We start from the raw sequence: 24,518 nt of genomic DNA on the forward strand, positions 1-24,518 counted from the left end.
TTATGTATCTAAGGCCATCCATAATGGGGCGGACAATAGCGCGCCCGATGCTTCGGGCGCGCTATCGTCCGCCACTGTGGCACCCCGGACGACGGACGATGCGTCGTCCGCGCCCGACGCTTAGTCCGCGGAAGAAGTGCGGATGATAGGGCATCGTCCGCGTCATTGTCCGCCCACTGTGGGCGACGCGGACGATGGCGCGGATGATGCAACGCGTTTTAGTTTTTTTATTTATTTTTAAAATTCAAAAATTTTGTTATATATAGAGCGCTGTTGTCGTACCAGTCCGTGTACGGCGACTTCAAGCATTTCAACATTTGGGCGCTCTTGAGGGACAAGCAGAAGTTCCAAGGGGGGATTCTGCACAACAGTGCGGCGAAGAGGACGAAGACCACCGACACTGGTGGTTACACGACCAGCGAAAGCGGAACTCGTCCGGTAACAAAAAAAAAAACCAGGCGTGCACGGAGGAAGAGAGTTCCGGCTCACCGATGTCCTCCCGGCGGCGTCCCATAGGCGTCAAGCCTGCGAAGAACAAGGGGAAGGCGAAGGCGACATCCTCCTCGGCCGCCGCCCCCATCACCGATCCCGACCCCGGCGACGATCCAGGCGACACCTACGCGGATTTGGCAACGTCCTCGGTGGCGCGGACATTGTTGGATACGCACAACGCCCTTATGAAGTGTACGGATCCGGCCCAAGCCGAGCGCATCCAGAGGTTGAGCGATGAGTTGAGCCGGAAGTTGGGGCTTTTGTAGGATAGTCATTTTTTTTATTTCTAACTCGTGTAACTTTTTTTTTAATCAATGAATTTTTTGTCGTTCTTTTAGTTAATCTTTGTGTTTTTTAATAAGTTTGCATTTATATATTTGAAAATATTTAAATTAAATAACAAAACAATAGTAAAATGCTTAGGGCGCACCTTAGGGCGCCCTACTGCAGGTGGAAGGGCAGGAGGATAAAATGATGACGTGGCGGTGCATAGGGCGAGCTTTAAGGTGCCCCATTGTGGATGGCCTAAAAGATAATTTTTTTTTGGTAGTGAAGGGAGTATTTATATCTTCCGCCTATTCATTTAGATTGAATCCTCCATCCTATAGATTGGAGTTCAAATATTCAAATCGTCACAATGACACATAATAAAAAACATTAATAATGAAAATTACCAAAAAAGTAGATTATTAGTGAAATCTCACGATTACATAAAAATCACACCGTGTAGTCAACCATAAAATATGGACAACTATTTGACCATACAAATTAATGCAAGGCATAAATTGCAATTAGACATGCCCACGGTTCGTAAAACGGAGGTTCCGGTTCGGAATCGCCGGTTCCGGTTTCGAGAAATGTGGAACCGGAACCGAACCGTGAGGCTATTTCACGGTTCAGGTTTTGGTTCGAAAACCGGCGGTTCTGGTTCCTGTTCCGAACCGTCGATTTTCCGGCGAGTTTTTTACGGTTTTTCACGGTTACGAACCGCCGGTTTCTGGCTGATTTTCGCGGTTCCGGCTAGATTTCACGGATTCCGACGGTTTTTCACGGTTCCGGCACAGTTTCGGTTCATAAAATTTAGAACTGGAACCGGCCCGCGGTTCAAAATATGGCGGTTCCGGTTCAAGAAAAAAGTCACTGTTCCAGTTCGGAACCGGAACTGACGGTTACAGTTCCGCGGTTAATCACCAAAACCGAAAATCTTGGGCATCTCTAATTGCAATGGGGAGACATTTACTAGACATTTTAAAGTATGCCATTATAATAAGTTGAATACTGCTTTATAAAAACATGAAATCAAAAAACACACGGAGCCCTAATTTGATCTCCTCTCCTCTTCCGCCGCCAACTTGAGAAAAAACACAAAGATATATCTTTCCATCTCTTGGAGGAGGAAGTAGACCAATCTATTTCCTCAAGAACTCATTTTGGTGGAATGATTTTTGGAAAATCAAAAAGGTTATCTTCTCAAGCAATTACAATTTGTCGGAATGGGCGGTATTGGAAAATCAAAGAGGCTCCCTCTGGGCCCTCTCAAGCCCAACTGCCGCCGTGCTCTCCACGGCCGTCAGCTACCAACGGCCAGGGACCAGGTATCCTTTTTCTTTTTCTTCATTTCCAACTTGTTTAATAAAATGGATCCTTTAATGAATTAATTGTTGGCAATTAGTGGATTTGTTTGTGTGATGATATATGAACTTCCATATAGGCAGTACCAAATAGCTGATCCATTTGATATTTACTTCTAGTTGTATTTGAACTTTAATACACTCCTAAGATAATCCAGTTCAATTACTTATAAGCAGAAAATCTGTAGATTCTATACATAATTCTAGCTTGATATTCAACTTTAACAGTAGCAGTGATCTCCTTACAAACACTAATTTCTAGGGCTGACAATTTTTGACACGACACAATAACAGGACACGAACCGCCACGAAATTAATGGGTTTGAGTCGGAGCTTATTGGGTTCGTGTACTTATCGGGTCGACTCATTAATGACACGAAAATTTCGTGTCGTGTTCGTGTTAACAAATAATATTTTAATAATATTAATTCTTATTATTTTCATTTTTCAATACTCATTAAATTTAATTGACTCTCACAGTCACAGTCATACGGCCCCATATCAATTTTAATAAGGCATATCTAATATCTCATTTAAATAATTTAATCACTTTCCAATTAGGGTTACACAATACACACCCACTGCCGCTGCGCCTCTCATCTCTAAACCATTCTGGACTCTGGTATAGGAACTAATTCATCGTCGATTCGTCGTCTGCTCTTTGTCACTGTTTCTAATTGTCGGTCGCTGGAGTTCGTTCACCACTTCTCAGATTTCAGTGGCCCCTTTGGTTTCTCCCCAAGGTCAAGAACTTTCTCTCATTTTTCATTTAATTTTATCCTTAAATGATGCTGAATTTTGTGTGGTTTTACCTTTCGTATGTGAGATTTTTTTTGTTTTTTCTGTCCAAAAATCAGAAAGCATCATCATATTAGTTTACTGTTTAGTGATGTATTTAATATTGATTGATGATTCAGTTTTACGAAAGAAAGTAGGAGTTGTTTCTACCTGATGATTCAGTCACTGAAAAAATCAAATTATGCTGCAAGTGCCATGTAAGATGTTTTGGACTTGGGAATTTCAGCTTTATTTCTACAGATTAGTCAAAAAGCAGAAACAACTATATTAAGCTTTATTAATTAATACTATGTTTCTTGATTCATTGCAGGTATAAATTGATAATTATGTCAACAAAATTTGGATCTGGGAGCTCTCCAACAACGACAAGTCATGCTCCACAAGACTCGGATGATGATGAGGTGGAGATTATAGAAAGCTCTGATTTGAATGTCCCTAAGCCACCAAAGTCAACAACAAAAAAAACAAAGGTCAGATGTATGAAATCATTTTAAAGTTGAATTGGATGGTTTTGGAACAAAGACAATGCCATTGCTTATATTGTGACCATAAATATGAGTTACAAGTAAATTTGGAACAGGAAACTTGCGTCGTCATTTGGATAATTGTCCTAGAAAGAGAACAAAGGATGTTGGCATGATTTTGTCTGAGAGAATATCAAAGTTTGACCTTATGCATTTCCGTCAGTTGTTGTGTAATGCCATTATTGTTCACGATTTGCCATTTCGATTTGTGGAGTATGATCAGTACCTTAAATGGGATATTAACTTGTTTACTAGAAACACGTTGAAGGCTGATGTCTTAAAGACGTATGAAAGAGAAAAGGACCTGATTAAGTCTAGTTTAAGTGCAATACCCGGTTGGCTCTGTTTGACTTCTGATTGTTGGAGTTCTATTACTAGTGATGGTTATATTTCTCTAATCATGTCACTTCATTGATGATGATTGGGTCTTACAAAAGTTGGTGTTGAATTTCAGTTTGATGCCATCACCACATACTGGCATAGCATTGTGTAACAAATTATTTTCTACGCTATGTGATTAGGGGATTGAGAACAAAGTATTTTCTTTGACATTGGACAATGCTACGGCGAATGATTGCTCAATTGACTACTTGATCACTCAAATGAATTTGAATAATTCACTTCTTAGTAAGGATGAATTCTTTCATATTCGTTGTTGTGCACATATAACCAATTTGGTTGTCCAAGTTGGTTTAGAAGGCATTTCACAGTATGTGATTAAGATTCGTGAAAGTGTCAAGTATGTGCGAAGTTCACAAACGAGAAAACAAAAGTTTTTGGAATGTGTGAGCAAAGTTGGTTTGGAGAGTAAGAGAGGTTTGAGGCAAGACGTGATTACTAGGTGGAATTCAACATTTTTGATGCTTGATAACGCATTATATTATAGGAAAGCTTTTATGAATCTGGTACTTTGTGATCCTAGCTACAAGTTTTGTCATTCTTCAACAGAATGGAGTCAAATTGAGAAGATTTGTGGCTTCTTGAGCTTGTTTTATGATGTCTCCAACTTGTTTTCTGGAAGCAAGTATCCTACAACAAATTTATATTTTCGCCCGGTTGTCATGTGTTATAATTCGTTGAGGCAGAGTATAAATAGTCCAGATGAGTATATCAGGAATATGGCAGAAAAGATGCTACCAAAATTTGAGAAATATTAGTCGGATTTCAGCATGATCTTGACTATTGCTGTAGTGTTTGATCCACGTTACAAGCTTCAGTTTGTGGATTTCTTTTATAAGATGTTATATGGACCTGGTTCCCCTCAATTTGAACTAGTGAAAGGGAAGTTGTTTGCCTTATTTGATGAATATTCCAATTCTTACGTGGATAACGGTAATCAAGCTAGAAGTGGAAGTGCTACCGGTAACAATGTGAATTGTGACTTCACAAATGCAGACTCATTGGCAATGGTGGAGGTAAGTTATTAACTTCAGATAAAGTTTTATCAATTTTATTAGATTTTTTGATATATTCATTTTTATTTTATTTGCATCTTAATTGCAGGAGTTTAACTCTTTGGATGTTGAGTTTAGATTGAGCCAACAACAATCACAGTTGGAGCTGTACATGGAGGAAAAAAGATTAGATGTCAAATCCAATCTTGATATTCCTAATTATTGGAAAGGAACTCAATTCAAGTATCCACAAGTTGCTTGCATGGCTCGTGATATTTTGAGCATTCCGGTAACTACAGTTGCATCTGAATCTGTGTTTAGTGTTGGTGGAAGAGTTCTTGATCAATACTGTAGTTCACTCAAGCAGGACACAGTACAGGCGATTATATGCACCCGAGATTGGTTGTTTGGAAAAAAAGGTATTGGTTATTTGTTTAGTTCATTCTAAACTTATTAGTAAAATCAGTTCATTAATTCTATTTTTTTTTCGAAGTCATCAACAATGAAATACCAACAAATGACTTAGCTGAAGACTTTTTAAATGTCGATGACGAAGCTCAAACTGGAAGTTCAACAGCCTCCACATCCACCACTTTTGCTACTTCTTGAAAGCTTCATAGGTTAGACTTCATACTTGCTTAATTTGTACAATATACAATACATCAATTTAATTGTTACTTCCTTAAATTATGTGTTTGCATATAGGAAGATCCTGATGGAGTTTGTTGCTTGCTGCATTGACTAAGAATTTGGAAGAAAGAATGAAGTATTTTTTGTTGGATTTTGTTACTAAGAAATTATTGATGTTTTTATGTTTGGATCAGATTTTATAATCAGCAATTGGATGTTTTTGGATGTTTTTAATAGGTTTAACCGTTATCAGATCGTGTTGTTATCGAGTCGTTATCGTGTCATCTCATGTACTTGTTGTTATCGTGTCGTGTTTATCCGAAGTGATTCGTGTCGTGTTCGTGTCTGTGTCTGAGGGTAGCGGGTCGTGGTCGTGTTTGTTGTTATTGTGTTCGTGTCGTTATCGTGTCGACACGATAACGACCCGACACGCACGATTTGCCACCCCTACTAATTTGACAGCATGTATTTATGTAGTTGCTATATTGTCATTGCTTAATATTGGATTGAATATGATTTGCTTGCCATTTTCTGAAACATATTGGTATTGTTATGTCTAATGGAATACTCCCTCCCTCCATGAAAAATAGGACACATTGTGAATGATGAAAAATAGGACACATTGTGAATGATATGGATTTTAATGTGAAATTGGTAAAATAAGAGAGAAGGGAAAAAAGTAACGGAAAAGTAGCGTCAGTGGAATGTGAGTTCCATATTATTAGTAAGATAGAACGGGAAAAAAAGTAAGAGAAGTTTTTGAAAACTTTCATTTTTAAAATGTGCTCTATTTTTCGTGGACGGAGGGTGTATGTTTTAACTTTTTTAAAACTATGCTAAACTTGTAGGATGTTTGTGACACTAAGTGAAAGAACACTAATCATATCGCAACAGATGAACACGCTACCAGAAAGCAACAACATTATTATGAATGAAGATGATTTAGATGTTTCCGTATTAAAGGATAATGCGGAAGAGGAAGGTGTAGATGAAAGTATTAGTCAAGCATGCACAAAAAAAAGAAAATTTTAGATAAAGTAGCTAAGATCTATTCATTGGAATGATTACGAAAGAGTGAAGGTTATGTCCGGCAATCCTCCTGTTGAGATGCTGAAAGGAAAGTGCAAACGTTGCTTGTTGCCTGCATGCTGTACATGAATTGCTTTAATTGAAACATATAGGAACCGAGTCTATCTTCCTACTGTTAGTGCAATATGTGCTCAATTCGTGGCTTGTGCAAGACTTTTGGTTTGATTAAAGTTTGGGGGAGTTGGGTATCTCGTAAATATCTGTTTGGTTTATTGTAGAGCGGGTCTAATACTTCCAATTTCTAGGCACTATTTGTGCACCATGGTTTCTAGCCCCAACGGAGTCACCCTCACCTCAAGAGAAAAAGATATGGACTATTCTTGCCAAGTTGCCATACCAAGTGGCTAGACACCCATGCCCCGTCACACTTCGTTAGCTCGGAATCGACCAATGCTTTAATGAGGTATGCGAGGAAGGACAACTCTCTGGCTTATTCTTGGCACAAAGGAATCCTTCGTATCAGAGGCTCACCCTTGAGTTTCTATCTACATTAAAGGTGAACAAGACTAGACAGACGATCGTGTCCATCACATTTCAGATGAGGAATACAAGGTATGATATGGCGATGGCGCAGTTCAAGGAAGTATTCGGATTCAAAGGGGAGGTGACTAAGATGCCATTTGAATTCAGTCACCCGTACAAACAAGTTTTGGCAGGACATTACCACCGAAGACAAGTTTTCCGCCAACAGGGCAAAGGGTTCTTCTATCAGGAATCCTGTCTTGCGTGTCCTTCAAACGGCATGTGCTTGCTACCCCTTTGCCCGTGCAGAGCAAGGAAGTATAACCAGAGATGAGCTCTTCATATTGTGGCAGATCTTGCACAAAAAGCCACCCTTGAACTTGGGCCACTTCGTGATTAAACATTTAGAGGGGGCAGCGAAGAAGAAGAAGGGTATGTTGTGTGTTGGGGCAGTGGTATCCGCATCTAAATACTCCAATTCCCATAATTGTGTTTCTCCAATTTGGGAATTTGGGGTTGAACCATGTTCAACATTGCCGCCATATGTAGGATCGAGTGGCTCTAGATACCAGATTGGTTGGATATTTGATACACAAAATATAGGAGCACTCAACAAGAATGAAATATGGAGGATAAGTATTAATAGGCTTCTCACAGAAGGATTACAAAATACACAAAATGCTTCAGCACTACACGATTTCTTTCTCTCCATCTAACTATGAGCTACGACTCTTTTCTTCTTACTCTCAATTCTTTTTCTTGATTGATTATACAATCAACAACTACACCCCTATTTATACATATTCAAATATAATAAAATAATCAACTATTGCTAGCTATTATACACATCTCCATTACGTGGCTCATTAGCTTAATTAGGAAGATATTGCATGTAATCCACTAGTTCCATCGCCTGATAGAAGTTGATGAGGTAGATGGGTTGTGGCATCCTTTTGGCCATAAAGTATTCACTAGTTTACACAACTAAAATAAGGTGGTGATGCAGCAGCTTCATCACCACTCCTTAATTGTGAAGTAATTGAGTTAATAATTTTAACACATTTGCTAAATTTAAAAGATTAGAGATCTATTATCGAGTATCTAATTGTAAAATGGCCTTTGAATATTTCTTTCTTTATTTGTATTAGTTCTCAAAATTCCATTAAACGTGTATTCTCATCTAATATTATAATTATTGTTACATATTTTTTTATATATCACTAAATAAACTTATCTAGATAAACACATACTTATATGAAGTAAATATTTTTTAATTTCTTCTAATTTCAGTTTTATAATTTAAAATTTCAACTTTATTATTCATATTCAAATTATTTTTAATTTTTAAAAATTTGGAATATTACAGAAAAAGTATACTCATTTCATCCCGCCATCCCGCCATAAGCGACTCTTATTTTTTATGTATGTCCCAAATAATATAAGTCTTTTTATTGGCAAAATATAACATAATTATTCGTTTACTTTATCTTTTTGCTTCTTTGCTTTATCTTATCTTCTATTTTATTTTTTCTTTGCTTAATTCTTTAAGCGTCATTTTCTTAAATCCATACTCAAAGGGTGCGACGAAGGGAGTATGTTGTTTTAAGAATATCCATACTCCGCATAAATTATTGATATTAAAATATATTTTTATAAAAATAATTAATATAAATATTATTTAAATATTTATAATGTTGTTCGACCTCACGATATTTAATTTCTGGATCCGCCATTGCGTATACAACATGCATAATCCGATCTAGCAAAGAAATGTTGTAAAGTCTAAGGTGAAGAGGGTTTTATTTTCTCCACTGAAATGTTATTGCTAATTTCCATTCTGATTTTCTTTTTTCTACTATCTTTGGTTACTAATTAGTTTGATTTTAATTTTCCTTTTATAATAAGTTTTGCAAGCTCTGGGAATAGGGAAATTAATTTTTTGGGATATCATAAATTGCTACCGAAGATTAGTTAGGGCTACTTAATACTTTATTGGCCCAATATATGTTGTTCATTATTGCATACAAATATTTGCATAAAGAATAGGGTAATTAATCAACATTTTATTATTGTGTTTTATATGGGATATTGAAGACAAGATAAGGATGCCCACATACATTTTATCGGTATCAGGTATAGAATTTGTGATAAAATATTAATATGGATGGTGATTAAATGATAAGGTTTAATTTTTGACATGTTTATTGTATGATTTTTATATTATATAGCAGAGTAGGACCATTAATGTAATTAATGTAAATCTTAAATTCAATAGAAATAGCAGAGTAGGACCATTAATGTAATTCATGTAAATCTTAAATTCAATAGAAATTTGATAAAATATTAATATAGATGGTGATTAAAATAATAGGGTTTAATTTTTTATATGTTTATGGTATGATTACTGATATTGAATAGCAGACTAGGACCATTGGATGTGTCGTATGCAATGACAATTAAAAAAAGTCAAGATCAATCTCTCTTTCACGTTGGATTATTGTTGAAAAAACCGGTCTTCAGTCACGGACAATTGTATGTTGCTATATCTAGAGTCACAAGTCGAGAAGGTTTGAAGATTTTAGTTTGTGGAGATGATAATGATAGTAGAAGTGATTCTACTATTAATGTTGTTTACAAGGAAGTTTTTCAAAATTTATGAACTACTGGTTTGTTGTTGTTTTTCTAAGCATTTGTCCTTTGAATTTTTGAATACCTATGTTTTATTGATCGAATGAAACATAAACTATTTATTCGTTCAAATAATTTTTTCTTCTTTTATACCTGGTAAACATTTTCCTTTATCTGTATATCTTATTCTATTTCATTCACGCATGTCCTTTTTTGTTACCTTTTTTTTATTTATGTCACTACACTTATAATTGATATTAAAATTATATTATGAGTATGAAATGTTTTGAGAATTACAAATATCTGTTTGTTGTTGTTTGTAATTGTTTATTATCTTATGAATGCAAATTTTAATTAATTTCTATTCTTAATTGTCAATATTTTTTCTCTGTATTCTTTATTTTAATCTATTTAGTTGTAAATAAATCTTCTTTATTTGAAAATTTTTTGTCCCGTGCATAGCACTGGTGGTAACACTAGTTTGTAAAAAACTAGAACTTTAACCATCTAAAATCACAAAAAAGGGAACACAAAATTAAAACGACAAGTAGGGTAGGCTGAGAGTTTGTTCTCTGCTTTCCATTCTGAGCACAACCTATATATATGGTCTCATTATATGCAAATTTACCCATTAGTATAGAATTAGAGACCAAATTAGGACCATTTGATCTTATTTTTGACGGATCAGATGAGATGATTTGTGTTAAATTTGATTCGCGCCCCACTTCTCAACTCCAATTCCCTCCTCCGCCAACTTCTCAACCCCAATCCCCCATGCACAAGCGACTGATCGACGACAGATTTAGTGTCTCCTTCTTACACCCGACTTCATCTCCTTCTGCCGACTTCAGCATTTTCATCCGCTGACTTTAGCATCTCCATCCGCCTCAACATCTCCACGCGATTCGAAATTCTTGACACCAGAAAATCGTCGATGGAAGGTGAAGGCTTAAATTATACTCCCCCTGTCGGCCTGTCCTACTGAAGAAGAACCACTTTCCTTTTTGGTTTGTTCCCAACCAAAATGACATATTACTAAAAATGGCAACACTTTTTTTCTCTACTTAACACACAAAGTTTCATAAAATCCTGTGCCACCCACTGAAGGGTCGTCCTCCTTGGTACTGTTTTTCTAAACTTCTATTTCAAAATGTATGGCTAAAATTTATTCGATTTACTATTTTAGATGGACGCCGATTGTGTTCTAGCAGAACGTCTCCCTCGGGTAATACATTGTATTTAAGCTTTATAGTTTTTGAAATTCTACTTTACTTCATTTGTTCTTAATTTGGATTTTGATTTTTGTCTAATTACTTCATCAAGCCCAGCGAAGGAAGGCAAACATAAGACATAAAATATACTCGTAGGACGGTGGTCGAGGAAGCAAATTAAATCTAGTGGATTTATATAACATAAAACCCGTGTTGCATTATATAATGCACACCACTTAACTTGATGCTTATCAAAGTAGATGTTGAATCCATGCCCATGGGTACTTTGTCTTGCAGAAATATGAATTTATGATACTATAGTAGAGCAAGGAATCTTTAACTGATTAGTTTTTAGAAAAAGCTACATCTCTGAAAATACATAAAAAATGGTGTAAACAGGATGTAAACTCCAGCAAGCCTAATAGTAGTATGATTTGGAGAGCTAGCAGACGCGGGGAGTCTGTCTGGCAGAAAAGATAGGCCTAATGTTTTCACATATGGTGATGGCCTTATTTCCATTGTATTTGAGATCAATGAGCCCTATCCTGATGTTGTCGCACGGCTTGGCTTTGCTGCACATGAAGCTGAGAACGTCGGGGGTGGTGCTAGTGCCCCTGATGTTCTTGATCTCGACGTTGCTGATCTTAATCAGGGAGGGCCTACGCAAGTCACATTGGTTCCAAGGGCAGTACTTCTGATCAAACACAATTGGGTTTCCAGCATTAACCATGGTGAGGTCGAGGAAGTGGAGGTCGGAGACTGTGAGTGTGGCCGGGGCAGAGGGCCATGTCTTGATCCTGACCCCGTTCTGGGTGCCGGTGAAGGTGCACCCCTGCACGGTTATCCCTTTGATGTTCTTCTCCTGCGCGTTCTTCCCCAAACTGCCGATGCTGATCCCGTGTCCGGGCCCGCATTGCACGTTCCTGATGAGGACGTCGTTGAGGTCGTCCCCCATGGAGACGCAGTCGTCTCCCGTCTTGATGATGGAGTCGAGGACCCTGATGTGGTTGCCTCGGGCGATGTGGATGCCGTCAGTGTTAAGGCTGTTACCTGGGGCGGAGACAGTGAAGCGCTGGAAGGTGACGTTGCGACTGGAGATGCAGTTGACATGGAAGTTCTTGCTGTCCTTGGTGGTGATGTCTTGGATGATGGAGTCGTTGATGAAGTTCAAGCTCAAGTTGATGGGGAGCTTCACGCAGTTCTTGTTTGTGTTGCAGTTATTCATCTTCCAGGCTTGCTGGCCATGCCCGTCGAGCACGCCACCCCCCGAGATGGTCAGGTGGTTCACGTAGTTGATGGTCACCCATTCTTGGCTTTTCACGGGGAGTTGGGCCGGGTTCCGGTAGGCTTGCAAGGTGCCTCTCACCGCAAGGTTGATTGGGGCCTTGTTGGGCCCTTCCATGTGGGCTTGGCTCAGTGTCCAATGGCCTTTTGGGATCAGGATCTTGCTTGGCGTTGTTGATGCTATTGCGTCTTTCCATGCTTTCATCAACGCCTGCACATGCAAGTGAATATATATATATATATATATATATATATATGGAAGCGTTATTCGCTATATAGGGGAAATGAATACATCCCTATATATATATATATATTTAGCTAGGGATGTTATATCCCCATTTGAGTCATGCATCTCAATTTACTTGATTAATTACCTGGCTGATGTCTATGCCCCGCTTCGCTCCGTATTTTCTGACGTCGAACACCCTCTCGGAATTTGCCTTCAATAGTATCTGCAAAACTAAAATTACTAACCATATAATTTTTTTATCCATCTTGGATGGGATGAATTACTCAGAAAATGGTGCAAAAGATTATGGGAGTAAACGGCTTTGGAGAGTTGTGATTTTGAGAAATGAGTTCAGATGGCTTGGCTTTTATAGGTGTATTTGGTACCTTAATTTGACTGCTTATCTCTAACAAAAAGGATTAAAGTTTGTTATTTTCTCATCATTCAACAACAGAATAACCTCATTAATGACTTTCTATAATAGTGCATCTTTTATCCATACAATACTGCTTTTTATGAATTACTATGTTAAGAAACATAGTACTCCCTTCGTCTAGGATAATTTGTCCCATTTTTTCATTTCGGTCCGTCCCACATAATTTGTCTCATTTCACTTTTACCATTTTTGATACTGGACTTCATATTCCACTAACTCATTCCTACTCACATTTTACTATAAAACTAATATATAAAAGTAGGACCCACATTCCACTAACTTTTTCAACTCACTTTTCATTACATTTCTTAAAACTCATGCCCGGTATCACAATTAATTACTTTTAAGTGTTGGATAAAAGACTCATTTCATTTATATCTCACATTTATCACAAACAAACAAAGGCAAATGACTTTCCAGATTTTTAATATCATATTCCAAACCCACAAATAGAGGTTAGACAACTTTATTTTCTTTTCCCATACTTTCCAAAGCAATAGGATTAGATAAGAATTGGGCAGGCAAGAATAAGTGAAGATGGCCAGCAATAAATCTAGAGGAGGGTAACTCTTTGAGTATTACATCAATATAGATAAAATATTCTTGTTCATCCATAATTTCCTTCATTTTTGTAACTCTTCCATAACATTTTACCAATGGCATACTTGATTATTTTATTTTTGAATTAACATAAAATTTCTAATAGAAACAATGAAGATATGCACTGCATGTAACCTTACTCCATGCCAAGTTATTGAAAAATGACTGTATTCAGTCATGAAGCTATGTAAATGGGGCACTTTATGCAGCTTGGACATATTCTTTACGTAGTTCAGTTTGTCAAAAAATTATTGGTTTGACATACCTCATTTGGTATGTCTATACTAGGGAATTTTTTCCTTTCACCATACCAAGTTATTGAAAAATGACTGTACTCAGACATAAAAGTAAATGGGACTCTTTATTCGGCTTGGACTTATTCTTTAAATAGTTCAATTTGTCAAAAAAATACTGGTTTGACATACTTCATTTGGTATCTCTATACTAGGGAATATTTTCTCCATAAACTCAATAAATAAAAGACAAATCAGTTTAATTAACCCATAAATTATACTATCAATCTTGGCAATTACCTATGTTATGTGAGCCATATATTGGCCATATGGTTCTAACTTTATATTTTAAGTTTTATATAATTATATTTTCAGTTAAATCTGTCGGTTATTAGTTATAACCGGTATACCGAGAGTCATCGCTGGCCGGTGTTGTCATCACGTTAAGGATGGGATAGTTTCCTCACTGTAGTTATATGTCTTTGCTTAGTCTCAATTCTCATCTAGTAAAAGAAAATAAAGTTGTCTTTCCTCAATTCGTGGGTTTGGAAAATGATACTCCCTCCGTCCATGAAAAATAGTCTTATTTTGCCATGGGATGTCCATAAAAAATAGTCTCATCTTTTAAAATGAAAAGTTTGTCTCTCATACTTAACCAAATTTTTTCCCTATGTCTCTTACTCTATCAACTTTTTATCCCCTCGCTTCTCACTTTACCAGTTTCTTATTAAAATTTGTGTCATCCACAAATGAGACTATTTTTTTTAGATGAAGGGAGTATTTAATATCATGAATGTTCGTTTGCTTTGGTTGTATGTAATAAATGTGAGAAATAACATATAAATGAGTATTCTATCCAACACTTAATGTTAATTGTGATAATTTTCTTTTTTTACTTGTATTTATTATTTAAAAATAAGTTTCTTAGCATCCTAATCGTAAGTAATTAATACATAGAAAGCATTAATGTATTCATAAAAGATGCACTATCATAGAAAACATTATTAGTAACTTCAAAATAATAATAAATATTTAATACTATCTTTGTATGTGTGAAAAAACAATGTATAGTTAGTAACTTCAAAATAATAATAATAAAATGTTTGAGATTACCTGATCACTTGCATCCGCCCTTAATCTGTATGGTTTTCCGATCATATTCATCCTCCATTGTTGGTGGATCGTCTGTATAACTATAAAATGACACATTTCTTAGGCGGCATAAAATTGCATGTGTTTGGTCAGGTTGGGTAGGGTAATACCCGCTATTCGTTTGACACCCCTTACAAATGAGTTCTGAGTTTTGGGATATTGCGTTATTCAACTTTTTTTTTGACATTTCATAGATACCCGCTGGTCATTTTTCTTTTCAACATGTTTGGTTATTTGATAACTAATTTGACTAGTTATTCTACCACAATAAACTTCACTAAATTTTGACATTTTAATAGATGAGTAATCCTCTTTTTATTCTATTGACATATGTAGTTCCTAGTTTTATGGGTTAATTTCATAAATAGTCGTTAAACTATGGTATTTGTTTCAAATAGGTTACTAAACTTTAATAAAATCAATGGTACTAAACTTTATATTTTATGTTATTTGGTATTTAATTTATTTTTTAAATTATTTTATTTCAAATGGCAAATCAAAATAGTACCTAGCTTTTTTGTTTAAATTAATTTAAATTAACAGAAAAATTATGCTAAAATTCAATAGGTAAAATGTTATGGAAGAGTTTCAAAGATGAAGGAAACTATAGATGAAGAAGATGATTAGATATGAATTACCGGCCAGAGTTTAATTTCTTCAATTGTTCTTGCCTACCCAATGAATTTAAATATGAGTTTAATTTATTCAATTGTTCTTTGGAAAATATGGGGAACGAAAATAAACTTGTCTTTCCCGTGTTTGTGGGTTCGGAAAATGAATTTAAAAATCAGGAAAGTTCATTGTTTGTTTGTAATAAATGTGAGAAATAAATGAAAAGTTATTTGATAAGTTCTTTTTTTTATATTTATTAATTAATCTTAAGTTTCTTAGCATAATAACACACAAAAAGGAGTACATAATATGCATAAATGATGCATTATTGTATGTGTAAGAAAACATTATCTAAGAAAAAGATTATACGTTAAGACTTTATTATGTCATTTTGAATATCACTAAAAATGACATTCTATATAGATGAAATAATCAAGAAAAGTATAAAATTTTGTAATTTAACATTCTGATTTCAAATTTTGTGGAAGGGCCTTTTGGCTAAACTTCATGATTTAGTGGCTAGTAATTCACGGGGTTGTGATCTATTTTTAACTAATTAGCAATTCCAAATTAAGACTAATTCTTAGCTATTAGATTACGAAATCTGATGGTTAAAATAGAGCCAAGTGGATTATATTTTAAATTTAAAGGGTATTAATATTAATTTTTATATCGTAGAAAATTAACTACTTTCTCTCTCTTCAAAATCATCTTAAAACTTTAAATTTATCTAACTCGCTTGATTTAAATTACTCCCACCGTCCACCATTTAAAGGACCATTTTGCCATTTTTTGTTGTCCACGATTTATAGAACCATTTAATTTATTCCACTTTTAGTAGGCGGAACCACATTCCACCAACTTTTACACTCACAATCCAATATAAAACTATTATTTTAAATAGGTCCCACATTCCACTCACTTTCTCCCTTTACTTTCCTTCATAAAGTCAAACAATTTCTTAAAACTCATACCTAGTTAAAAGGGCTCTTTAAATGGTGGATGAAATTAAAGGTAATTTTATAAGAATTCTAACGAGATCTCAATTGCATATGTTCCGACAAAAAATCACTAAAATTATCATATGATAATAGAATGACGATCTTACCCTTTTTTTATATTTTGTTTGTAATTTATAGAAATTCGTGAGTTTTATCCACTCATCTCAAAATTTAAGGGTGTAGATTTAGTTTTAGTTTTAGATTATGATGCTATATAGCATTATAGGAGGACCCGGTAATTCATTATTGTATAAAAACATAATTGTATATGGACAAAATTGTATAAGGATGCATTATCATATAAAAACATAATTGTATATGTACAAAATTCATTGTCCAAGAAAGAGATTATAGCGAGGAAGGTTTGACTTTGAATGATGGGATAATAAACTTAATCCTCTTGGTGTAGAGATAAGCAGTCAAAAACAAAATTTACTCACACTGACTCCTATAAATACCCCAAACTCAGTTCTACTAATCACAGCTCTCCTAAGCCCATAATCTTACCATCACTTTCCGAGTCATCCCAAAAAGGAACAAAAAAGATCCATTTCATGATGAATACAAAAATAATATGGTCAATAATTTTAGTTTTGCAGTTACTATTAAAGGTTAATTCAGAAAGGGTGTTAGATATCACAAAATATGGAGCAAAGCCAGACGCAGACATCAGCGAGGTAACTAGTGAAGTAGAAATTGACTGTATGATTCGAATGAGCATTATCCTTAAATATATATATATATATATATATATATATATATATATATATATATATATATATATATATATATATAGGGTTTTGATCTATGCAAAACTAGATTTAAATACAGAAACGCAGAACAATATCATAATTAGGGCACTTTTATGTCATAATTAGGTAATTTTTAGGTCATGCTAACAAAACATGACCTAAAACGATCTTAGCATGACATTAAACCCAAATATTATAATATGACCTAAAATTGTTTAATTATGACCTTCCGTGTTTTTGGTTAATTATTGACCATTAGATCATCTAATCCTAGGGCCAAGATTTGGTCTGCATTTCTGGATTTAAACACATACTTATTTTGATCATCTCCCTATATATATATATATATATATGAACATGCAGGCGTTGATGAAAGCATGGAAAGACGCAATAGAATCAACAATGGCAAGCCAGATCCTGATCCCAAAAGGGGATTGGATATTGAGCCAAGCTCACATGCAGGGTCCGAACAAGGCGCCGATCACCCTTGAGGTGGAAGGAAACCTTAAAGCCTACAAGGAAGTGGAAAAACTCCCCGTGAAGACCCAAGAATGGGTGACCTTTAACTACGTGAACTTTTTGACCATCTCGGGCGGGGGCGTGCTCGACGGGCAGGGCCAGGAAGCCTGGCTATTGAATGACTGCTACAAAAACACATCATGCCCGAAGCTCCCCATCAACCTGAGCTTGAATTTCATCAACAACTCCATCATCCAGGATATCACCACCAAGGACAGCAAATACTTCCACGTCAACTGCATCTCCAGCAACAACGTTACTTTCCAGCGCTTCACTGTCTCCGCCCCTGGTAATAGCCCTAACACTGATGGCATCCACATCGCCCGAGGCAACCACATCAATGTCATTGACTCCACCATCGAGACGGGAGACGACTGCGTCTCCATGGGGGACGACCTCAACGACGTCCTCATCAAGAACGTGCAATGTGGGCCCGGCCATGGCATCAGCATCGGCAGTCTGGGGAGGAACGTGCAGGAGAAGGACATCAAAGGGATAACCGTGCAGGGGTGTGCCTTCACCGGCACCCAGAATGGGGTCAGGATCAAGACATGGCCCTCAGCCCCGGCCACACTCACCATGTCCGACCTCCACTTCATCGACCTCACCATGGTTAATGCTGGAAACCCCATTGTGTTTGATCAGAAGTACTGCCCAAATAACCAATGTGACTTGAGTAAGCCCTCCCTCATCCAGATCAGCAACGTCGAGATCAGCAACGTCAGGGGCACTAGCGCCACCACTGACGCCCTCAGCTTCATCTGCAGTGAAGCCAAGCCCTGCGAAGATATCAGGATAGGGCTCATTGATCTCAAAACCAATGGAAAAACCCCCACAACTAAATGTGAAAACATTAAGCCCATCTTTTCCTCAACGCAGAGTCCCCGCGTCTGCGCCTAATAATCAAATCATATTTAGCTAGGGTTACTGGAATTTACATCTTTGTTACACCATTTTTTATATGCATTTTCGGAGACGTAGCTTATTTTAATAAATAATCGGTAAAAGATTCCTTGCTTTAGTATAGTATCATAAATTTAAATTTATGTTGCACTTCCTTTGAATCCACGAAACAAGGTTATTAGACTATTTTGATTAGATACTTGTCATTATTAAAGCCGTGCTCCATAACTGTCACGACCGCCCTTTCTAAGGTCAATAAATGCGGGTGGTCGCGACTAATGAGACTTTATGAAAAGGAAAAAATTCTAGGGTTTCAATAAAGAGTTTGACAAAGATAATTAATATTCAAATAACGGAGGGAAAATCAGAGTAAATGCTTGGGTTTTAAAACCAAAGTCGACAGATGAGGTTCAAAACATAATAGTGAAAGATAATAATAATCTCAGCCAATAAGACTTCAATTTTAATTGCTCAACACCACCAATGCTCGTCACCGCTCAACCTGCACATAAGGAAAACACATGCAGGGCTGATTACCATAAAATACTCAGTGGACTTATGCCGAAAACAGTTTATCAAATTATTTATATTTATCATGCCAGTGTTAAGTAACCATCGGGGTTTTAGCTTTAGAAAGGCCCGAGGCACCAAAACATTTCATCGTTCAAAATCACGACTGCGCAGTCATTTTCCCATAGACGTCAACCATATCTGCACATACATGACTTGGAATGTGGCCACAAACCAAGTCACTAGACCGGCCAACCCGTACGCTGGCACACGATCTACCATAGGTGTACACTAATCCATGTAGGGTTTGCAGCCCTATAAGGACCCGAATTCGATTTAAATAATAAATGGCAAAGCCATTTCAGATAGGCACGTTTAAACCAAATACGACATGATAAACATTTTCACATTTCATTCCCATCGATAAAATAGTTAGGACATTGTTCTTATTTAAAAGAAAGCTCACCTCAAGTGCTTAATCCAAAATTACATTCTTTCTCTTGCGATCACGGTTCACTTGCGAGGAATCACCTTTAGAAATTTAAATAACCCATAGGTCAACATAAGGAATCAAACAATAACTTAGATGCATGCACCCTAAGGCTTTGATTATTTTTATCGACAATATTACAAATTCTCCCAATTAGAACTTAGGCATTTCGATTAATCTCGGCCGCCCAAGGCGCCGGCCACTCACGTCCCCAACATTTTTGCAAAAAGATAAATCGACCCGAGGATTTAATCATCTCCAATCCAGCCCATAGATAAGTATTTTAAAACAACCCACTCCAAAAGAAACAACCCAAAAAGTAAATGCCAATTAATCCAACAAATTGAATATTTCAAATCCGCTTTATTTAATAACCCATTTGGATCACCACTAAGTATCAAATTAGGGAGAAGTTTGAATAAAACAAACCAATGCATTTTAATCCCATTCCCAAACCTACGTACACATACAATTCCACTTCAAGTCAAATAAAAGAAATATTAAAAGAATAAAACAATTAGGAATCCAATACTCCCATTCCCAATCCATACCGTCGGCTCCCTCACTTCCCAACTCAAAAACTCTAACTCTCTTCTCAAAACAGAACCCACCAAAATCCCAAAATGACGATCAATCTCTTTTCTCAGCGTCGTCTCCACGAGCAGCCGCTGTCCCACCGCGCGACCGCTCTGTTGCCGTTCCGCCGTTGTCCAGATCGAGCAGCAGCAGCCACGGCTGACGCTTGGCAGTGCGTACTCGTCCGGACAGCCCCGGTTGCTTACTCGGCAGCCCCGATTCGCCCGAACAACCCCATGATAAGTTCTTAACTTGATTTCAGTTCTTTACAAGTTCGATCTTTAATTTGGTTGCTTCGATTACCCTATTAATAGATTTGATTTCGGATTGTGTTAAACGGTAGTGCATGTTTGAGTGCAGCAGTAAAAAGTCAGATTTGGGTGAGGGAGGCGTATACCTTCAATCGGGCAGGTGGTTTGTGAACAAAGGAAGGACTTCTTCTGTCTCTGGTTCTTGATTTCTGTCGGAAAGGTTCCACGTCATTGGCTGAATAAAATGATTTAGATTTGTGAAGCAGAAACAAACGTGAATTACCTCTGCAGATGAGAAATCAAAACTCGAAAGGGATTGAATGAATGCGTGCAACATCAAGACACTCCTGCTCTTCAGTTGAGAATTGAAAGAAAAGTATATAAGAGTGTGTATGTGACGGCTGGGAGAGCAATTAGGTATAAGAATGAATAAATTGGGTAGTGAGGGCAGAATAACTTGGATTTGATATACCGTTGTTTGCAGGAGTAATGGAGATAATTGATTCTAAAAAATAATAGCAATTAAAGGTTGATGGATGGTTTATTTTTGGAGCAGCTTGAAGAAATGGAGGAAAAATCGTGTTAGTTGATTTCACAATTAATTTGGACTCTAATTGCTGCCTTTGACTAATTCTCAAATTGTAGAATTATTTGCTGATTGGGAGAAGAAATACGACAGATTTGGAGAGGAGAAACTCTGCGCTGGGATCTTCTAATTTCTTGGAATCATTTACTAGGATTTAATTTGCTTGGGCTCAAGATCATTTGTATTTTATTTAAATTATACAGCCCACAATTTATTTTCCATAGTTTAGACTTGTTTGAGTCCAATAAATATTCCTCACGGAAAGGATTTAATTAAATTCACACTGTGATAACCATCACAAATTTCGAGTTTATAAAACAAGTTATCAATTTGTCGAAACAAATAAATTCACCCCGCATCAAATTATTCAAACAACCACGTCATGTAATCAACAAGTTGACACAGTCAACGCACAATCAAAACTCTAAATTAAAATTAGGTCACAAGAATATCAAATAACAATTTCACTCGATATTATATCCACGGAACTTACGACATTAAAAGCATTAATTGCAAAAATTTTAGGATTCAAAAATTAGGGTTCAAAAAGTGGGGCATTACAATAACCTTCCTTTGTACTACCTAAGCGTATTCCGTATGCCTAAGAAAGTGGCAGAGCGCATTATACAACTTAAACGAAGTTTTTTCTGGGAAAAAAAGATGGCGACAGAAGGGGCAACCTGATCTCTTGGGAAGTCATTCAAAAACCAATGGATCAAGGAGGCCTAGGGCGCAGGGAATATTTTCATTAAAAATGCTTCGTTAATCTTCAAGTGGTGGTGGAGATACGCAGACAAGCAAAAACCATTATGGAAGGAAATCATCAACTCAAATCGTGATCATAATTACAGTGGGAGGCCCCAGAACGAGCCACGCGAGGATGAACACTCTTTGGTGTCAAATTGCTAACTTTGAGAATTTTAGCAAAGAGACACAGGAAGTTGCGAGAAAAGGATTCCAGTTAAGGTGGGAAATAGGGCACAAGCGAGATTCAGGGTGGACTTTTGGGTCAGGGAAGATAGTCTTATGGTAAAGTTCCCTAGATTGTTTTGATTATCTACCCAAAAGGAGGAGGTTGTCGCGAACTTTGGAGAATGGGAACAGGGAGAATGGACATGGAAGTTCCAATGGAGAAGAAAGTTTTTTTCCTGAGAAGAGGACTTAGTTGGAGATCTTCTGCATGTCCTGAATCGTTGGAGGATGAGAGAAAGTTCAAGGGATGTGAGGGTGTGGGCTTTTGACAATGCATCTTCCTTTATGGTCTCTAAATTTATTTTGTCGCCAAATGGAGTCAAGAGACCTTTCCTTGGAAGGTGGAAGATTGGCTTGGAGGAAAATTGCTCTGCCACGAGTGCAATTGCATTTGTGGTTTTTGCTCCATGGAAGAATCAACACAAAAGAACGACTATTCAGGCATGGAGCACAAGGGATTGGTGATGACAGGTGTGCGCTATGCAAGGATGAAAGTGAAACCATCGATCATCTCTTTTTTAAATGTAGATTCTCCAGTAGCTTGTGGTACTACTGTTGTCATCAATGGAACTTTTCTTACAGTCTCCCAAACCAAGCCAAGGCAAGTCTTCTCTCTTGGAATGGGGCGCCTTATGTTAAGTTCGACAGGAAGATTTAGATGTCACTGTTCTATGTCATTACATGGTCCATTTGGAATATCCGGAACAAGGTGGTCTTTCAAGGCTTTACTCCGAACTGGGATTTTGAAAAAAGGAAACTTTTCTGGCAGCTTGGCTTGTGGACTCGGGGTTGGTGCCATGATTTTCCCTTCTCCCCTGAATAAGTTCTTGAAAAGTTAAATGATTTGAGGAGATGGTCAGGCAAAGGCAACACACATAGCTCGAACCGATGGAGGTATGGTCTTCAGGTTTGACAACTTTATCCTTGTGTGAGTTGTTTGTTTTTGTGCTGGGGTTGGCTTGTTTTGTCACGTCGTCTGTAGGTTTGTTGTTGGGACTCTTCTTGGGCGGCCTTGTTTTTATTTTTGGTTTGTGTGTCGCTCCAGCTGCTTGGCTTTTGTTTTTCCTTGTTCTCTGTAACAATTTCTGGACATTTTTATTTATATAAAAAAAATCACTGTACAAAGGGATTTATGTTGAATTTACCCGTGAGGCGAGGATCGTAAGTGTGCATGATACGTACCAATAATATTAGGGTTAGTGGAATTAACATCTTAATTAATTGCATCTAATAACCTCTTGAAACAAAAATTTAACAAAATGTACCCTAAAATCAATCATCTTGGTTTTAAACACATAAGTATTTCTTAACTTCATTATAAATATATATACTCTCCCCGTCCCAATAAATATGAAATATTTAGATTTCGGCATGAGATTTTACTTAGTATTATTTTTTGAGTTAAGAAGAGACAATAATGTAAGAAAAATGTAAAAGTAGAGATGAAATTGTTTCTATTTTAGAAAAAAATTCATTTTTAATGATAACTTAAAAAAGGAAAATTTTCATTTTTAATAGGACAGATCGATAAAGTATTATATTGCATCTTATTATTCACCAAACCCCTCCCCCATTACCTGCTTAGTTTATGGTTTATTATTGTTTACAAATGAAAATGGTAGGTCAAACACAATACCCAAAAGAAACAATCTTTTGGCATTATCTTGAAGGAGAAAATTTCCCATAAGAGTGAACACGGTAAATATATCAACGGTTCATCCTAGAAAGCAATAGCTGAACTATTCGTTTTCGATCATATTCAGATGTAAATTCCACTAATCCTAATATCATTTTATTAATTTTTTGTAGATGCTTTACTTATGATACTCTATTCAAGTCACTAATTTAACCATAAAACAAAATTCGCAACACTTTCTATATACACATTACTGACTTATAATTTTGTGAGCACTCGTGCTCGTAAATTATTCGTAAATAAAATATTCCAAGAACGCATGTGCTCAGAATTTTTAAAAATAAATACATATAGGGGCGGAGCTAGAATTTTATTGGAGAAGGGGCAAAAATATAATACATAGGAAAATTTTATGTATTTAAGAAGGGGCATTTAGTGTTGTTGAAGTATATAATAAAAACTTCATGTATAAATATATAAAGAAATGAGTAGATGAGGAGGCCCATATCCATAAGGTGGCTACGCCCTGAATACATATATCAAATTACAAACAATTCTCAGAACACGTTTGCTCGGTAATCTCAACAAATACTAGTAATTTATTTAAAAATAACAAACTTTTCTGAGCAATGATGTTGTTAAGGATGAAGTTCCTTAACTAGTAGATTTTGCGTCAAACGTCGCAGGAGCTTTTGCCCGTCGATCAATCCGGCGTCAAAATTAGGGTTTTGTGCGTTTTGCACGTTTGAAAGGAAAGAGAGTAAGAGAAAATAAAATAGAAGGATAATTGATATTTTTTGAATGATCAAAATGACTAACAATGTCCACTATTTGTAATAGTGGATACTAACTTAATGAGCAAGACAAAAGATATGAAAAAGATATGCAAATCCATAATTAATTCTCCTAGTTGGTAG

The 24,518-nt window shown here is 36.5% G+C and overlaps 3 protein-coding genes across 10 annotated transcripts; 2 read left to right on the forward strand and 1 right to left on the reverse strand.

Annotated features, from left to right (window-relative positions):
* The first annotated feature begins 1,800 nt into the window (after positions 1 to 1,800).
* On the forward strand, positions 1,801 to 5,727 carry LOC121766076 (zinc finger BED domain-containing protein RICESLEEPER 1-like). Of its 8 annotated transcripts, none has more exons than XR_006042893.1 (8): positions 1,801 to 2,087; positions 2,752 to 2,866; positions 3,041 to 3,118; positions 3,232 to 4,860; positions 4,949 to 5,128; positions 5,194 to 5,258; positions 5,333 to 5,459; positions 5,545 to 5,727. XR_006042893.1 is itself a non-coding variant. In XM_042162415.1 (8 exons), the coding sequence occupies exons 4-7, from the start codon at positions 4,615 to 4,617 to the stop codon at positions 5,446 to 5,448; spliced, it is 594 nt and encodes a 197-aa protein (XP_042018349.1). In that variant the 5' UTR covers positions 1,801 to 2,087; positions 2,752 to 2,866; positions 3,041 to 3,118; positions 3,232 to 4,614; the 3' UTR covers positions 5,449 to 5,459; positions 5,545 to 5,727. The 8 variants fall into 8 exon arrangements, 5 of the variants coding, with proteins under 5 accessions (XP_042018349.1, XP_042018346.1, XP_042018345.1 ...); XR_006042891.1 differs by having other exon boundaries at positions 3,232 to 3,391; positions 3,502 to 4,860; positions 4,949 to 5,258; XM_042162415.1 differs by having other exon boundaries at positions 5,207 to 5,258.
* Positions 5,728 to 11,301: 5,574 nt separating this feature from the next.
* Positions 11,302 to 14,850, reverse strand: LOC121764051 (exopolygalacturonase-like). The gene is made up of 3 exons (XM_042160141.1): positions 14,755 to 14,850; positions 12,518 to 12,595; positions 11,302 to 12,354 (listed from the first exon to the last, which is right to left on the reverse strand). Exons 1-3 carry the CDS (start codon positions 14,848 to 14,850, stop codon positions 11,302 to 11,304), a joined length of 1,227 nt encoding a protein of 408 aa, XP_042016075.1.
* Positions 14,851 to 16,963: 2,113 nt separating this feature from the next.
* Positions 16,964 to 18,577, forward strand: LOC121764978 (polygalacturonase-like). Its single transcript, XM_042161007.1, has 2 exons — positions 16,964 to 17,083; positions 17,522 to 18,577. Exons 1-2 carry the CDS (start codon positions 16,964 to 16,966, stop codon positions 18,575 to 18,577), a joined length of 1,176 nt encoding a protein of 391 aa, XP_042016941.1.
* Positions 18,578 to 24,518: the final 5,941 nt, after the last annotated feature.

Source organism: Salvia splendens, chromosome 14, assembly GCF_004379255.2.
Source record: "Salvia splendens isolate huo1 chromosome 14, SspV2, whole genome shotgun sequence".
Classification (NCBI taxonomy): Eukaryota; Viridiplantae; Streptophyta; class Magnoliopsida; order Lamiales; family Lamiaceae; genus Salvia; species Salvia splendens.

Coding starts and splice junctions, on each gene's coding strand:
- LOC121766076 (XM_042162412.1), top strand. CDS start 4,615: ATGATCTTGACTATTGCTGTAGTGTTTGATCCACGTTACAAGCTTCAG. Junction 4,861..4,948: donor ACTCATTGGCAATGGTGGAG/GTAAGTTATTAA, acceptor TCTTAATTGCAG/GAGTTTAACTCTTTGGATGT. Junction 5,259..5,332: donor TTGGTTGTTTGGAAAAAAAG/GTATTGGTTATT, acceptor TTTTTTTCGAAG/TCATCAACAATGAAATACCA.
- LOC121764051 (XM_042160141.1), bottom strand. CDS start 14,850: ATGTGTCATTTTATAGTTATACAGACGATCCACCAACAATGGAGGATG. Junction 12,596..14,754: donor GGGCGGATGCAAGTGATCAG/GTAATCTCAAAC, acceptor TTAGTTTTGCAG/ATACTATTGAAGGCAAATTC. Junction 12,355..12,517: donor GGGGCATAGACATCAGCCAG/GTAATTAATCAA, acceptor TTGCATGTGCAG/GCGTTGATGAAAGCATGGAA.
- LOC121764978 (XM_042161007.1), top strand. CDS start 16,964: ATGAATACAAAAATAATATGGTCAATAATTTTAGTTTTGCAGTTACTA. Junction 17,084..17,521: donor CAGACGCAGACATCAGCGAG/GTAACTAGTGAA, acceptor ATGAACATGCAG/GCGTTGATGAAAGCATGGAA.